Genomic DNA, 17,719 nt, shown 5'->3' on the forward strand with positions numbered 1-17,719 from the left:
TATATATTATACACATGTACACACATACAGTTTCTCAATGTGTAGGGTTTTCCTAAAACAACTGTACCTAATATAATGCTTGGGATTCCTATTTCAGCTTCATAAATTTAATGGGTTGCTTCTGGTCCCATATCATTGTGATATTCTTGCATAAGAAATGCATGCTATTTTGTTATTTTGTCTACTAATTCTTAATATAATGAGAGACTGTGCTTTCATTCTCTTTATTTTTTATTTTTTGCATTCAATATAGTTCACATGACCACAAGAATTAGCATTGTTTTTCAGGTTTTTGGTCCAAGGAGAGTGAAAGGGAAATTTGAAAATATTCAGATAACTTCCAAGTGAGAACATTAACATCATTCTTTGTTCCTTTTCCTCTTGTCTAAAATGCCAACTTTTATACCAAAAATTAATTTTTCTATATATTGCCAAGCACCTCATTATTCGGGAACATCTAGTTATTAATGATATTTTTTTATTTTAGCATTTGGCACTATACTCAGGGAGCGCTTCTCTGTTGCCATAGGATACAGTTGAAGGAAACAGTGAAAATGAGGGTAGGAGTAATTAGAAACATGATTCAAGTTACATTCATCTTGTGTCTGGCTGAAATTTCTTAGGATTTGATGAATTTTGAAACCATTAGTATTCTTGTATAGGCATGGAGATTAAAAAAAAAATTCCTGAAAAACATTATTACCTGTTTTAAGAGATACTGCTTAGGGAGTTAGTCATTTTAAAACAACTTAAGATCCTTGACAAATATAGATGATAACATACCGAACTAAGTCTCTTACCCAAACCCTTTAACTAAATAAAATCATTAATCTGTCAGTTCTCTTTTACAAATTATACTAGACTTTGCTGTAGGAAGCATGAGGCAAAAATCTCCTTCTTCTCAAGGATTTAAACTGAAATAGATGGCTGTGTTCATAGATATACTGTATCCCTTTGAAGGATAGTTACAAATGTGCACACTTCCAACCTTTTGAGCCTTAGCAATGTGGAAATTTTTTTCTGGATCAGAGCTGGAGGACTGATTACTGTGAATTTTATTACAAGACTCTGTAATTACTTTGAAGATTCTCTAGAGGACCTGTTGGGTTGCCAGAGAATTTCTGTCCTTAACACCTAACCACAGAATGCCCTTGGAAATTTAATAGCAAAAAGATCATGTTTTGAATATATATAGTCCTATTCAATTTACAAAGTATTTGCATAGTTGATATCTCATGTGAATCCCCATAAGGGTAGTCTAGCACATATTATCCCCATTTTTCAGATAAGGTAATTCTGGTACTGGGAATTTGAACAATTTTCTTATAATTTTTAAATAGCAGAACTGGGATTTGAACCTATATATGCTTTTCTCCAAAAATTGGTGCTCATGCAACCATTATTTGCTGCCTATTTGGAGGGCATTTTGATTTGTAATATACCAACCTTCTTTTTCTCCCCCACAGTTCATATAACTTGAATTATCTGCCTCTCCTTACTCATATTTGTTATATCTTACATGTGAATTAGACAAATAACTCATTTTTTCCTGGAAAGATCAGTCCATTATTTTCCATTGAATTTAGACAAGAAATAATCAGGTTTTAATTTTAATTGGTTTATTTCATTTATTTATCAATTTAAGTGGTTCTGGGAATGGAACTCAGGGCCTTCACATGGTAGGGAAGTGCTCTACCAGTGAGCTATATCCCCAGCTCTTTAAATATAACTATTAATAATATAATTACAATAATATAGAATAATTAATTTACGCTCAGTGCTGAAAAATTTTAAAGAAATATGAAGCCTAATGAGCATTAAAATAAAAAAATTAACCATAATTCCATCATCCAGAGATCAACAATGTTTAATACTTCGGGATGCATTCTTCCTAGAATTTTCTGTTCAAAACAGTTTTTCTACTAGGATGCTCTCCCTTTCTCACCTCTGCATGAGAGTAAAGTTTTGCCTGCTACATGTCATATTTTTGTGCAAGATGAACAAAGAAAAATTTTAATCTAAGCAAGGAAGAACCAAGAAGCTATGTCATCTATTTCATGAAATCACAAAGGAAACAGACAAGTCAGAAATAGTTTGTAATTATTTTGTTGTTATCCATATCATCAAATTCCCTCTCTCCACTAGCATCATTAGAACTTCCCAAAACTAGTTGTGCTTATGTTGTTAAAAACCCATGTTCTTTTCTTTCAGGTTTTGAAGACCATGATCACATGGATGCACCTAACTAAATGCTACCTGGGGACATGGTGGTTTTTTAGAGAACACATCAAAATTGCTAACTAATTCCTTGGTGTACCACTCAACATAGGACATCATTTGATTTTCACTATCAGAAATCTCCAAATTTTCTCCACCATGTTATCTTTATTAGCTTGAACTCCTTCCCTAAAATGGTCCTTCTGTTGATCCTGTCAGTCCTGCTTTTGAAAGAAGATGTCCGTGGGAGCGCACAGTCCAGTGAGAGGAGGGTGGTGGCTCACATGCCAGGTGACATCATTATTGGAGCTCTTTTTTCTGTCCACCACCAGCCTACTGTGGACAAAGTTCATGAGAGGAAGTGTGGGGCAGTCCGTGAACAGTATGGCATCCAGAGAGTGGAGGCCATGCTACATACCTTGGAAAGAATCAATTCAGACCCCACACTCTTGCCCAACATCACTCTTGGCTGTGAAATAAGGGATTCCTGCTGGCATTCAGCTGTGGCCCTAGAGCAGAGCATTGAGTTTATAAGAGATTCCCTCATTTCTTCAGAAGAGGAGGAGGGCTTGGTACGCTGTGTGGATGGCTCTTCCTCTTCTTTCCGCTCCAAGAAGCCTATAGTAGGGGTCATTGGGCCTGGCTCCAGTTCTGTGGCCATTCAAGTCCAGAACTTGCTCCAGCTTTTCAACATACCTCAGATTGCTTACTCAGCAACAAGCATGGATCTGAGTGATAAGACTTTGTTCAAGTACTTCATGAGGGTTGTGCCTTCTGATGCCCAGCAGGCACGAGCCATGGTGGACATAGTGAAGAGATACAACTGGACATATGTGTCAGCGGTACACACAGAAGGTAAGTTCTTTTCCATGCATGAAATATGTCTTCTGATGCATTCATCAACTTCCCTATTAAAATTTCAGGTTTTGGAAGGCTAACTATTCCTTATTATTTTGGACATTGTGAATTGCTTCAATTATGCTAGTATGATTCAAAGGGACTGAATGGAAGATATCTAGAGAAACATTCATATTAGTTAATGTAATTAAGTAAATTACATGGTTATGTGGCCATAAATTATTTGAATTTGCATTATATCATTTCTACTTTTGCTATAAATAATATTTGCTGTAAAAATATAAAAAAAATTTGATATTATTAGATGTTTTTAAGTTTTATAGATTTTCATTGAACATCTCACATATTTAATATAAAGTTGCTCCTACTGCCAATTTTATCTTATATAGAGAGGTAGATATGAATGCATATAGGAATGAACGTAGCCAGTTCCAGTCCAAGCATATTATAGAAATTACCAAACAGTTTAGTCTTACATCTGTTTTTTTCAATAGAGTTCATGGTCAAACTAAAATGAAGATAAGAATGAATTAATTTCATCCTTGTATAGAACATACTTGGAAAGTATGATTCTTAACAATTCAACACAAGTTTGCTTTGAAAATTATTACTTCTTTATATTGAAAGAAGAGTGAGTTAGGAAAATATCTAATAATATTTATAATATATTAATATATTATTAATGTATTATTACATTTATAATAACAAGTAGCTTGTTGTTGCTTATAGTAATTTAAAAATGCTTTGGAATACTATTAGTCCTTCAGTAAGGCTGTTTTGGATAGGTTTGCTTTAACTTATTGGGGTTAAGTGACTGAAATGGTGAGAATCACTTGTTATTTCACACACTTTCCTGGACAAAAAGAGGCATATATTAAGCAATATAATATCTTGAAGAGTGTACAGCACATTTTTATAAATAGTTAAATGATTGTGAAGATTAGTTAAGATTTTAAAAATTCCTGTGATCACATATTATTGTGGCCCAAACAATCCAATCCTATAAAACTTGATGTTACATTATTAACAAATTAGTGAAATGATCTCAGTCAGTTTAACTTTAGAGGTTAGAGAAAATGATCAATCAGATATAGCAGATTTTCATTATCAAGTGGCATATTATCATGAATTAATTTAATTCATGATATAGAACTGCATAAATATACAATGGAATTCTATACAGATTGAAACTTTACCTCTGGAAATTTTCATATAAATAGAGAATAAATTTGAGGTTGATATAGAGAGATTTTGAGCAACGAGTAAATATTTGGACTAGGACAATTTAGATTATTTTTCCTTTGCTGGGAAAATTTTCTCATTTTATTCTGATCATTTTACTTTAGAAAATCAAACCCAGACCCTAGGAAAGTACACTACCTCTTAGTCACTCCTTGGCCCCTCCTTTTTTTCCTAATACTAAGATTTTTCTTATAAACTATTCTTTTATTTGATTTTAACAACCATCTGGTGATATAGAGAATCCAGAAATTTTATAACCATTTTATTTATTTTTATTGCTCTACTTAGTTACACATAACATTAGAATATATTTTGACATATTCATACAAGCATAGAATATATTTTGCAAATATAAATATTCTAGGAGTTTAAAAATTTATCCAATATATAACTAATAGTAATGTTGGAGATAGGGACAGAGGTCATAGCTACAGACTTCTCAGTGTACTATCATAATTTAATAGAATTCTATAGAGTCATACTCTAAGGATACATTTGTGTAACACAAATTTGTTAAACACAAATATATGCAAGTCCTGCTGATAGTTTTGTGAAGGATAGCTCCATGTTTTATATATCACAGTCTTCAATGGGCTTGCAATCTGGCAAAGGGTATGAAGCACGCATGAATACTTATATGAGCATAATTCAAGGTGACAATTGCAAATAAGTCTCTAAAGTAAATTGACAGGGAAAAATTACCTTCTGTCTGTGGTGATGGGGGTCATGGTTATCTTAGAGGAATTTGATAGTTAAATCTTAACTGGAAGAATACTGACAATTGTTGAAAATTAAGAAAGATTGCATTTCAGCTAAGGACATGAGGAAATATGAGAAGGTGAGAACTTCCTTCTAGCTTCAGAAGAGAAAGTTTGGTCACCATATGGGAGAAGCCAATCTGAGATTGTGCTCCAAGTGAGACTCAGAGCTCCCAGTGAAACTCAGAATCAGGGTCATTGACTTTTACTTATTTAAACTGGTATCTTGATCTTAATGTGCAACAATAGTAATTGAATTGTAATTGAATAGTAATAAATTATGATGCATTAACACATTATTATGTAGCAATTAAAATGAATGGGGAGCTCCATAGAAAATTAAATAATACTAGTGATTTCCAAGATTATTTTGTGAAAACAACTAGATGTGGTTCTGTGCATATGATATTTCTACTTGCTTAAAAAAGTTTTTACACAAAGCATTCAATGGCATATTCATAGAATTGCTCACAGAAATGAGTAAAACAACTATTTGTCTTTCTGAGAGGAAATATAAGTAGTTAGGGAATATGATAGAATGGGAGAGATTTACTTTTCATCTGTAACTTTTACATACATGTGTTCAAAGTTGTGTGTTACATGCATAATTTTTACCGACCATCTTTTGATGTGGTGTGTTACTTGCATAAATTTCCTATTGTAATATATCACTTATAAGAAAATACTCTGAGGGTAAAATTAAGACAAATGAAATTGCATTGCCAAAATTCAAGAAAATTACTATGGTGACACCATACCAGCAGGATTCAGGAAAGAATAAAATTTAGAACTGAGCATTCAAAAATAAGAAGAAACACTCTGGATTATTGCTTTATGTGACTATGTTAAGACATATTTGTTTTGTTTTGATTCCAAGCAAATGTGTGATAATGGAGTTATATGGTTTAGGACTTGTAGTTTATCAATATGAATGGCATGGTAGAAATTTTCACAAGGCAAAATTCACCTCCAGGATCTGAAAAGTCCTTGAGTCAAATGAGATACAGCCCTGTTGGATTCTGTGGAAGCTCTCCAAGGATATGCCTGGTTTTCTGTTGCTTGGCCCTTCAAAAATCCTCGGTGTGATCTTATATAAACTGAAAATGCCAGTTCTTACTTTAGCTTCTCTCTCTGGCTTGCTTAGGTTAATTCTCCGTAGTCACAGAACAATCAGTCCTGTACCTTGTACTTTATTTTTATGTTCTTATAATTATGCTCTTTTGCTTTTCCTTTTTGAAAAGTATAAAAATTTCCAAACACTTTCACATGAGCCATCATGTTGTATGAAAAGATACGGTCCTATTTTCAAAAATATCTACCCCAAATTGCCCATTTATTTTGTACTTCAACCTGACAGTACTATGTCACTCAATCATGACAGCTACCACAGATATTTCTTCAAGAAAGTGCATGCTGGCCCAGAAATCCAGAGGAGAACACTGGAGACCTGAGTTTCAGCTTTAATATTAATCCACTAAACTTGGACTCCCATGTTTTATGAATTTTATAGTCTGAGGGAATGACTATTTATTGTGGCTTATTGTATGAAACAGAAATTATGCTTAGAACTTCCAGGCAAAGAGATTCATAGTACAAAACAAAACAAAGAAAACAGGTTTTTTTCCAGGGCAAAATAAACTAGCACTTTGACCCTGTAGACAAAGGGAAGATGTAGTGACTCAGGAGAAATATTTCACCTTTTTAAGGGAGTCAGTCCAGTCAGCACCCTCTCTGCTCTAAGACAATTTAAAGGGACACTTCCCTCAGTACTTTTCCAAACCTAGACCTATATGTCCATTATAGTACAGGATCAATAATGTTTATCTGTTCAGGGCTGGAGCAGATCTACTTAATTGGAGGCTTCAGTTAACTGGTCCCTAAATCCACATTATTCGCTTTGTAATTGGACAGTTCTTTTCCACTTTTATGCACATTGGTCTGGTTACTCATTGCTTTAGTAAATATAATTTGGTTGAAGTGGGGACTTCCTTGCTAGTCTGTCTTGAAACTTGATCATCACCAGGTGAGGCAGGAGTATACTCAAGTTTTCCATAGGAGATTATTGTGAACCTGTTGACATTAATCATGTGAGATCTCACAATAGACCAACACAATTACATTGCAGACCTACAGCCTATTGCAATCCCATAAATGACCCAGCTGAAACCATAAACATTACCCAGTTGACTGCAGACCCATTTGTGAGCAATGATAAATGCTTTCAGGATGGAGGTCAAAAGAACCATACTCATCCCAGTGACTTTAGATTCCAGCTCCTCTCCATACAAGTGGGTACCGTTGTTATGCCTAAACTTTGAAATCAAAACAAAATAAGTTTATTTAAATTAAATGTATTTAAATTAAATTTATCTAAATTAAAGAGAACAAATGTGCAGGCAAGAAATGCTTCATTGTATAAGTAATGCTTCAACCCCATATTCATGGGGATCAGTGCAGCATTTCTATACATGAACAAAGCATATACTGATCAAATACATGCATACATAGTCTTGTGATTGGATATTTAGTTGTTCCTTGAAACCTAAATATTATAATCACTTTTGTGTATTCCATTATTCTTTCTTTTTTTTGTATTTCATTATTCTATTATTCTGCCGGATCTATCTTAATTTCATTGAGAAAAGTAATTACTGGGCTTGGTTTACTATTCAAAACCAAACCTACTGTACTCTCTGCATGATTCACAGGATTTTCACACTTTATAATTTTTGCTGACTTTAGTTAGAACTCTACTGTATATTCCCCAGGGTCTACTGGAGAATCCAGCATATTAGAGGTGCTCAAGATGGTTTGCTAAATGGATTAATTTCTATTACAATAATATATAACCCATTGTTTATGACTATATAGTATGTGGATAAATAGCAAGCACTTGTAATTTTTCACAGTTTTGCTTTTTTTATGAAATGAGGTGCCAAAATGCCTCCCTTGATTAATTGTAAAATGCGGTTCACACTTCACTCCCTTTTTTGTTTTCACTGGTTCTTGAAATTCTTATTTTTGTTTAATGAAACAAGAATACCGCTCCTTTTTTTTTCCCCTAGGGAAAAATGTGTCAATGATACTCTGGTGGAGGGAATATACTAGTAAGTTGTTCTGGTAACATAACATCATGAAGAATATTGTCTTTAGGTCAGCCTATAGATTGCAATATTCTACTTGTTTCTGATTATAATATGGTTTTCCATCAAGTATTTACTTATATATACGATCACAACCAAGCTTTGGCTGAAAGTGCTTTATTTTGCTTTATAGTCTATATGCTAAAGTTCAACTTTTAAAATGTGTTTTTATTAGCACAAATTAATTGTACATGTTAATGGGGGCTCAGGACATTACTTCTGTACATAAGTAAAGCATATACTGATCAATTATAGATACATCCCATCACCCACATCACCCATTTCACCACACCCCATTACCCACACCCTTCCTAAACTTTAATAATTACATTATACTTTTAGATTAATTTTTTATAAATTTCTATGTATGAGAAAAACACATAATATTTGTCTTTATGTGTCTGGCTTGTTTTACCTTACATAATGACCTCTAGTTCCATTCATTTTGCTTCAAATGACAGGATTTCATTCTTCTTTATGACTGAATAATATTCCACTATCTCTATATACTGCCTTTTTCTTTATCTATTCTTCTGTCCATTGCTAACAAGATTGATTCCATATTTTGGCTCTGGGAACATTAGCACAGTAAATATAGGCAGGCAGCTTTAAGTGGGGACACACTTTCCCCATCTCAACTTCTCTGCTAATTTTGACTCTATAAAGACCATAGTTACGTTTGGGAAGATAAAAAAAAGTACATTGCAATAGGGTTTCATTTTGTTTCTCCAGGGGCTGAGAAGTTGAGATAAATTTTAAAATAATGATGGTAACAATTCACATATACAAGCTATGGTTTGTTTTATAGAACATTGACACTGGAAAGATGATAGGCAAGCATTTATTCTACCTTCATTATTTTTCAGTTGAAAAATCAGAGAAAGAAAGGTCAGATAATGTGGCTTTTTTTTTTTTTTTTGTCACATAATTAGTTAAGAGTTTTGGAACTCAGGATCCCAATCTACACTTCACTTTGTTTCCATATCATGGTTGAAATTGTTATTCAAATTTTCTCAGGGGAAAAAAATCATTGAATTTGTGACCATAACTAACAGTAGCCTGGCTTTCCTATTTTCAGGACTCGTTTAAATTATATAATTTCTGGCTTGGATTCTGACTCATATATGAGATGACATCCTTGCTTCCTCTTTCACAGGTACCATTTCTGTCCATTCATTGTTGAAAATACTAGAAAATTTCCCCAAAATATATGAGGGCCCAGAGTACTAATTTAGAAAGAAGTTTGTTTGGGGAGGATGTCACTGCACTGTTCCTCCAAGAAACAGAAACAAATTTCTTGGGTGATATGCAACTGTAGATATTTCTACAGTTTCAATTAATCAGATGCTTCCTTGAAAAAAAAAAGACCACCTCTGAGTTTCCATGTCTGTCAGTTATTCTGTATGTACCCATTGTATGGATGTGAGCTGCACATGTGTATGTTTTTCCTTGGTCTCCATTATTCCAAGATCTCATAGAGGTAATATTATTGTCTGAGCTTTAGGGTTTATATATTCGGAAAGTTCAGTCATTTTGTTTACTAAAGAGAAACCTTGTGACTCACTTAGTTATAGTAATCTTATTAACTTAAGGTTCATAATGTTCAGGTATGAGCCACAGAGGTTGATTCTGAGTAAGGAAAGCTGGGGAAGCATAGAGTATGATGTGAGGTATAATGTTCAAAAGTTCTTTTTGAAAGACAAAACACAGAACAAAAATTATAGTACACATGATGTAAACTACACAAGGAAAGCACATAAGAGAAAGCAAAGATAGGGATTCTCAAAAATATAGAGAGTTTATCTTGTGGAACATTTTCCTGTACCTTTATTCTTTCATTTCCTTCCTTCCTTCCTTCCTTCCTTCCTTCCTTCCTTCCTTCCTTCCTTCCTTCCTTCCTTCCTTCCTTCCTTCCTTCCTTCCTTCCTTCCTTCCTCCTTCCTCCCTCCCTCCCTTTCTTCCTCCTTATTCTGTTTCTCTCTCTCTCTCTCTCTCTCTCTCTCTCTCTCTCTCTCTCTACTAGGGATTGAACCCAGGGGCGCTTAGCCACTGAGCTACATCCCCAGCCATTTTTATTTTTATTTTTACTTTTATTTTGAGACAGGGTCTTGCTAAGTTGTTTGGGTCTTACTAAGTTGCTGAGGCTGAATTTGAACTTGCAGTCCACCTACCTCAGCCTCCTGAGCTGCTGGGATTATAGACTTACATCATCACACTCTCTCTGTCTTTCTTATTTACAATTTTTCATCTACTTTCATCAACAGAAAATTAAAAAAAAATTTAGGGTGTTCACATAAGTCTGGTCAAGAATTGTAATCTTTTTTACTATTCCATTGATTTGAGGGTAGATAAATGAAATATGAAGAGTATTACTAAAGCCTATATAATTAATACTTTGAAATGGAAAAAGATAAAATTATAAGGACTAGTTGTTCTAAAAGAAAGATATCTGGGTGGGACTAGATGTTTTTACTCTATGATTCTGAGAAAGTCACTTCAGTCCCTTCCCGCATTTGTCATATGAAGTGGGAGGTGGAAAGGCCACTCTCATGGGTCACTTCCAAGACTAACCTTCTGTGATTTGCTTTGCTCAAGTGTCTACAGACTACAAATGGGCTACATTAAATGCTGGGCATCACACTTAATATAAGTGAAACCAAGCATGACATATTCAAATGAGCGTGGCAGGAATGTTTATGAGACTTGAAACCAGGTATTCAGAGAACAAATTTAGCAGAGAGAAGACAGGACATGGTAGAACCCTGATTTAAACTTTAAGCATTGGTATATTTAGGTCTTTGTAAAGTTTAGGTAGAGAGGACCTAAATTCATTCTTAATGGCCAGGAACTTTACAAAGATCAAGTTTATTGAAATACCACAGTAACAAATTTTAGTTCAGTGATTAGAACCATTAACAGGAACAGAGTCTTTAACATGAACAGAACTAGTTTTGGAAGGAATTGCCTCTACATTTGGAAGGATGTAGTCAATCAATTGTCCATAACTCCGATGCAAAAGCCTAGAATGGGCAATCATTGGGAGGCTATGGAAAAATGAATGTAAACCTCAGTTGGAGAATGGGGTTGAATTATTTTTCCTTTTATACAGCCATCAATATCATTTGAGATTCTATTGTTCTGTTAGCTAAAATGTGATTAAATATTAAATATTTTTCATAAATTTGTTAGTTCACTCTTTTATTCAATAATTTTCCTTAAAAGTGGCCATTTTACAGATTAGAAAATAAATATGGAAAGAGAAAATAATTTTCCCATAATATTGCAGCTAGGTAGTGGCAGAGTAAGGATTCAGATGCTAGGTCCACCCTTTTAAAACAAATCTAAATCTTCTTACTTTGTATTGGAGAAGTTGTAGCTTTAAGGAAAAGTGAAGTGCACATCTGAAGATTTGTTTTCCTTTCTTAAGAAACAAAGGATACTATGTGTTTTCCCACAGATAAAATCTTTTAAGCATGTCACCTATGTCTTTTTATCCAGCTTCCATGGCAGCACCTTTTCTTGTTCCCAGAGAATGGGTTAATTACAGTAAAAAGAAATTAAGGAGGAGGCAGTGTGGCAACCAGTTGACCTCACAGAAGAACTTTCTGAGAGTCTGATGATGAGTACAGACTGTCGCTGGTCTGTTCACATCTCCCCTACAGGCTCCACACTGTCCTTCAGATGGGAGTTATTAGAGGGAGCAATATGGTACACATTTTTCAAGAGTAGGAGGACATATTGTTAAACGACGCAGCCTTATGTATGAAAAACTATTCTTTGGAATTCATTGGTGCGAGGAGTTATGAAATCTCATTTTGGCACATTCAGTTTAACTAAAATTGCTGAATGAAGAAGATTTTTTTTTTATTTTCTCAACATCTTTTGAAGATGTGAATCTCAGGCCAAAAAAAAAAAAAAAGGCAAAATAAAGTGAGATAAGAAGATGAGATAGCAATGTTAGAAGTAAGAGCAATTCCATCAAATGGGTAAACTGCAGTGGAGTCATGACCTTAAATTCACAAAGCTTATTGCATAGCTATCTCTGGAAACTGAGTACCTTACACTTTCAGCTATTACTATAAACACAGAAAGGATTGAGTGCAGATCCTGATTAATCTTGCTAGTACAGAGACTTTGGTCAGGTCATTTAATTTAATTTTTTTTTTGCTATAAAATTGACATAATACCATCCCATACAATTGCTGCGAAGCTGAATATAAAGCACTTAACATCAAGCTTGGCACATAGCAGGTATTCAATAAAACCTTCTTAGGTTTGCTTGCCAAGAACTTGCCTTATTGGCCATGGAGAAAAGTGCCCATAAATGATATTTCAATTTGGTTTTGCCTATATAAAATTGACTACCAGGTGAAGTAGAGAATTGGTAAGGAAAGAGATACTCTGTACTCTTCCAGTTGCAGATGCATTCTGAGAGCCATTTAAGGATAGCAAATTGACAAAGTCTGAAAAATCCCACAGCCATGCTGTTAGCATAGTTATTCTTGCTGTGTGTACATAGGGGATGTGGTATGGAACTAGGGGGGATTCAAGATAGAAAGTTAATTCTATATATTAAGTACTTCTGAAATATTTCTAATTTTCAACAAGCATTAACAACTTTGTAGTAGAAAAAAATAAGCTCAAGCAACAGAAATATAACTTCTTTATAAATTTCAAATTAGAAATGCTTATGGACATTTAGTAGTTTGTAACTAGAAGATTTGTTAACAGGAGATATGGTATAGCACATAGAAGCATGCCACAGCCCTGAGTATAAAACTAAAATGAAATAATATGAATCTGAGGAAACAAAATAAATACTTATATTAAATAGCTACATTTGTGTAAATACCAGTTTGATGCTCTCTTGCAAATTGTTGTAGCTGCAATAATAATAACTATTTAAAAGTGTTTACTGTGTTCTCAGAAATTATAAAAGCTTTTTGTAATCTATGACGAGATATCAAGATATAGATTTTGGAGTCCTTATTAATATAATATTAATGTCATCTTATAACCCAAATCATAGATTCAGTGAAAAGTAGGTATTTCTTCATTCCTTTCCTCAAGGGCTCTAAAAGTATAATTATTTCTATTTTTGTCAATTTCCTCACAGACATTCTTCAGTCTTATTTGGTTATATATCCTTGTTTCATATATCTTTATTTTACAGTATTTGGGTTAGGATTTTAAGTTTTTCTTTCCCTACTAGGACTAGAAAAATATTTTTTAAAAATAAAACTATATTGTATTATAATATTATGAATTCTTGTCCTTTAGAGAAGGTGGAAAAACAAAAGTCAAGTGAGACATATTGAAGTGTCATGTAAGTTTAATTTCAATTTCTTGGAACTGGAAAAATCAAAACCAAAAATAAGCTGGTGATTAATATTTATATCAAAGTAATTTAAGAAAAGGCAAAGCCTATATCAAGACACTAGAAAAGTAGACACATTATTTAGCTATCTTATTTGTAATCAAATTTAATTGTTTCAATTCTCAAATTATTACATTCATCCCTGCCATGTAAGCATAATTGGTTCTAAGTTTTTTCTCAGAGGAAATAAATGCTGAAAAATGACAACTGAAAACATTAAGTTGTCTATAAATTAATTATACAACTTTGTATTTACAAATAATTGACAAAATCAGATCTTCTTATACCTAATGAAATTTTTTAAAAAGCGTTTGAGAATTTGATGGTACTTTCAATTTACCAAGTTTTTGAAGTTGTGGTAACAATTGAAAGATGTTGATTTTATCAAAATATAATTTTGATAAAATGCAATATATTTAATTGCAGATACATATAATATATGAAAGCATATTAAATAGAGTTCAAGATTCATGTAATACTAATACAAGTGTTTTGGTGTATTCAGTAATTTACAGGTACTTATTGGCTATGTATCATATGGTTGAATCTGTGGTAGACATTATGACAAATGTGAGATGGAGTCATTGACTAGCACCTGACTTACCTCAGAGGTTCACCAATCGAGGGTTTCATATTAATGTCAAATTCACCCTCATAGGAAGAACATAGGTACACATAAATGAAGACCAACAAAGATAGCTGTGTGGCAAGGGATGACTATATTCAAGAACTAGATGCAAGAAAAGATATTGCCAAGTATAATTTGGAAAATTATGCATTTTAAAGGTGTTTTTAAAAATTTATCAGAAAAGAATCTCTACTTATGGAACTTATACAAATAATACAAATGTAATATGTGACCCTGGAAATGGGATATAACACAATTAATAAGAATAAAATGGGATTGGCATCCCTAGTCAAAACTTAAGAATATCAATGTGTCATATTTCATTTGATGCAGTGTCATTGCATACTGCTTAGTGATTTAATTCTGAGATTAAAGAAAACATATGGAACACCCTGCATTGCCTTGTCTTTCTCTTTTATTTATGCCACTGAGCATCCCTGATCTAGTAGAAAGTTGAGATAAGAAGTTTGAGTTAGATGTCGTTATGTGCATTCTTTTATAAAATTATTCATCCTCACCAACAAATATTTTTGAACAACTTTAAATAATAAACCATAAAATATATAATCACAACTAATTAAGATACTCTGTATTGTTTGACAAAATTGAGACAAATTATTTTTATGGAGTTTTAGAACTCTGACAATTATCTATGTAAAGCTAAGAAAACCTGAATGCTTTTTATTCTATCTAACCATACTAAATTTTTCTTGGCACAAATTTAACATCCTTTGAGTGATATTATAATCACAGACACTTCCTGGTCTCTTATCTCTATCTTGAAATCCTAATCTGCTCCCTCTTCCTAAGATTTTTTTTTTTGTAGCTATAAATTTTAAATGTTTTCAGCTCCTTTACGTAATCCTAGAATTGATGGTTTTATTGAATCTGTTTTACTTATTTGAATCACACATTTTTTGAAGGAGAGTGCATTATTTTGTGATTTTAGAGAATAGTAATTAGGGTATGTTTGACAGGTAGTTCCCTTCAGAGTCTCAAAGATCATTCCTTGTCTGTTTTTTCTTTACTCTGTCTGTAGATGGAAAATTACTCTGTATGGTTAGAATACTTGAAAAGGCTATGCCATTAGTAGAAACAAGAATACCATATAGATAGAAAAAAGAAAAATATGTTTTAAAATTTTTATCTATGAAATATTAAAGTGGTCATGAATGGAGTTTTCTAGATTGACCATGATCCCTAATCATAGACAACTGGAATAATTTTAATCATTCCAGAGAAAGGGCAGAAGAAATTCATGCTGAAGTGCTTGAACTTGAATATGGGAACTTCCTTTCTCAACTATTTATCAAATCAACGTATTTGGTTTTGAGGTCAATAATAAATGAGTTCATCTTGAGTTTACTCTTGGGACTATATTTTATTTCCCACTTTGGGACGATCTTTACAAATACCCTCATTTGCAAGGTGACAGATGGCTATATCTACACTTTCTATACTAATTTTTATGATCAATTTTTATTGAATAATCAGTTAATGCACTTTGTAAACCTAAAGCTGCCTGATATATTAATTGATTAAATATAATGAATATTCACTATGTTCCAAGGTCTATATACTTTAAACTTTTATTTTGAAATACTTAGTACATTTCTGTGAAAATTAGTGGCTAATCAAAACGTCCACTAATGATGTCTGCTTCACATTAAATATAATGAGATGTTGATTGGCAGTCATGGTTAGGGGAATGCCTTGAACTTTTTTTTTTTCCACACTATATCCATGTTCTATCTGTAATTAGCAAATATTTAGAGTATCAGATCTAGGAGTGCCCTGAGAATTATAATAGTAAGATCACTGAATAGTAATCAAGAAGAGCTGATACACAGAATTCAGATTGACCTGAGTTCAAATCCCATGTCCATCATTATTCGTTGTAGAGATGAGGCAAGTTCTTCAAGTCTCATTACTACATTTCAGAAAAGTCTTGATTAACAATATATTTGGCTCATAGGGAAATTGTGATCATGAATTTAATATAAAATCTATCAGATAATATACATTCAAAATGTTAGCTGCTATTATTTCTAAATATAAAAAGAAATTTTAGATATTATTTTATATTTAGAAAAAAATAATTTTAAAAATCATTGCTTCATATTACCATTATTTATTGTCATTTAGATATGAGGTAACCTTCAAAAACTCATGTATAAGACAATTACAGAAAGTTTAGAGGTGAAATGATTGGATTATTAAAGCCTTAACTCAATCAGTGCATCAATCTACTTGAATGGACTAACTAGATGGGAACTGTAGGAAGATAAGTAGGGTATTACTGGAGGAGGTGGGTCACTGGGGGCATGACTTGGAGGTTTATATTTTGTCCCTAGTGAGCACAACTCTCTCTGTTTCCTGATTGACATGTCTTAGACTGCCTTCCTTTTCCTCATCCTCCACCATGATGTTCTGCCTTACCTCAAGCACAGAGCAATGAAGTTGGCCATCTATGGACTGAGACCTCTGAAACTTTGAGCTCCCAAATAAACTTCCTCCACTAAAATTGTTCCTGTCAGGTTTTCTAGGCAGAACATTGAAAAAGCTGACTAAAACTGTATTCCAAAAGAAATAAAACTTTCAATGTTTTTTTTTTGTCTTTCTTATGAACAATTTTATGAAGTACCTGTAGCACATATTTTTGGAATTCATCTTTGCTTGCATTTTTTTCTTTTTACTCACCAAGTTTTTTTAAAAAAATATATTTTCCTATGTTATTCATATTCTTTGTGAACATAATTACCCATGACCTTATAATATCCTTTTTCCACATTAGTGAATATTGTTATAAGTAATGGGAGTGAATTGTTTTTATGGTAGGGGATTTAGAACTTCTTTGATGTCCTTTACAGCATTTGCCATACTTTGGAGTAGATAAGTGTCAAATAAATAGTTACTAAATTAAATCTATTTCAAGTTGAATTAAATTATGGCCATATGTCCTAATAAGAGCATAAAAATGCTGAATAATGTGGAAATGTTTTCTTTTCATACACAGAGGTCTGTCTTATTTTATAGCCTATACCATGGTGACTAATTCATGAGAGCATGATCTGCATGGCAACTCCAGACTTTAAAATTTATTCCTTGATGCACAAGTCTGAAATCTGAGGCTTTGTCATAAACTAATGCTATCTAATAAACCAAATTGTATGCCTTTATTTCTGTAGCCTGTTTATATCTATAGCATAGTTAGTAATTTCTCCCATGCTTCAAAATAGTCAAGTGAGCAATTGAGTATAGTGTTGAATGGTCAAGGATAACTAGGCCTGTCTAGTGAGTAAGCTGTCAGAATGACAGGGGCAGTGGCAGATGAAAAGTGGGAGTCAGCTTGGCCCTGCATCCACAGAAGATGAGAGGAAGCCCTATTCCTTCTGTCCTATGTACTCACTTGGTCATTCGTCACTTTAACACCTACATCTTGTCACATGGCTTACTTGTAGTGTATGGTTTCAACAGTATGTAATATGCATTGAGA

General features: G+C 33.1%; 1 protein-coding gene across 3 annotated transcripts in view; it reads left to right on the plus strand.

Annotated features, from left to right (window-relative positions):
* The window catches only part of Grm5 (glutamate metabotropic receptor 5), a 464,736-nt gene that overhangs the window by 14,911 nt on the left and 432,106 nt on the right, over positions 1 to 17,719 (plus strand). For all 3 annotated transcript variants that reach the window (XM_015477321.2, XM_015477320.2, XM_048787923.1), the window contains exon 2: positions 2,212 to 3,072. In XM_015477321.2, coding sequence (XP_015332807.1) covers positions 2,412 to 3,072 — 661 coding nt within the window. In that variant the 5' untranslated portion in view covers positions 2,212 to 2,411. The remainder of the gene's footprint in view (positions 1 to 2,211; positions 3,073 to 17,719) is intronic.

Source organism: Marmota marmota, unplaced genomic scaffold (genome assembly GCF_001458135.2).
Source record: "Marmota marmota marmota unplaced genomic scaffold, marMar, whole genome shotgun sequence".
NCBI lineage: Eukaryota > Metazoa > Chordata > Mammalia > Rodentia > Sciuridae > Marmota > Marmota marmota.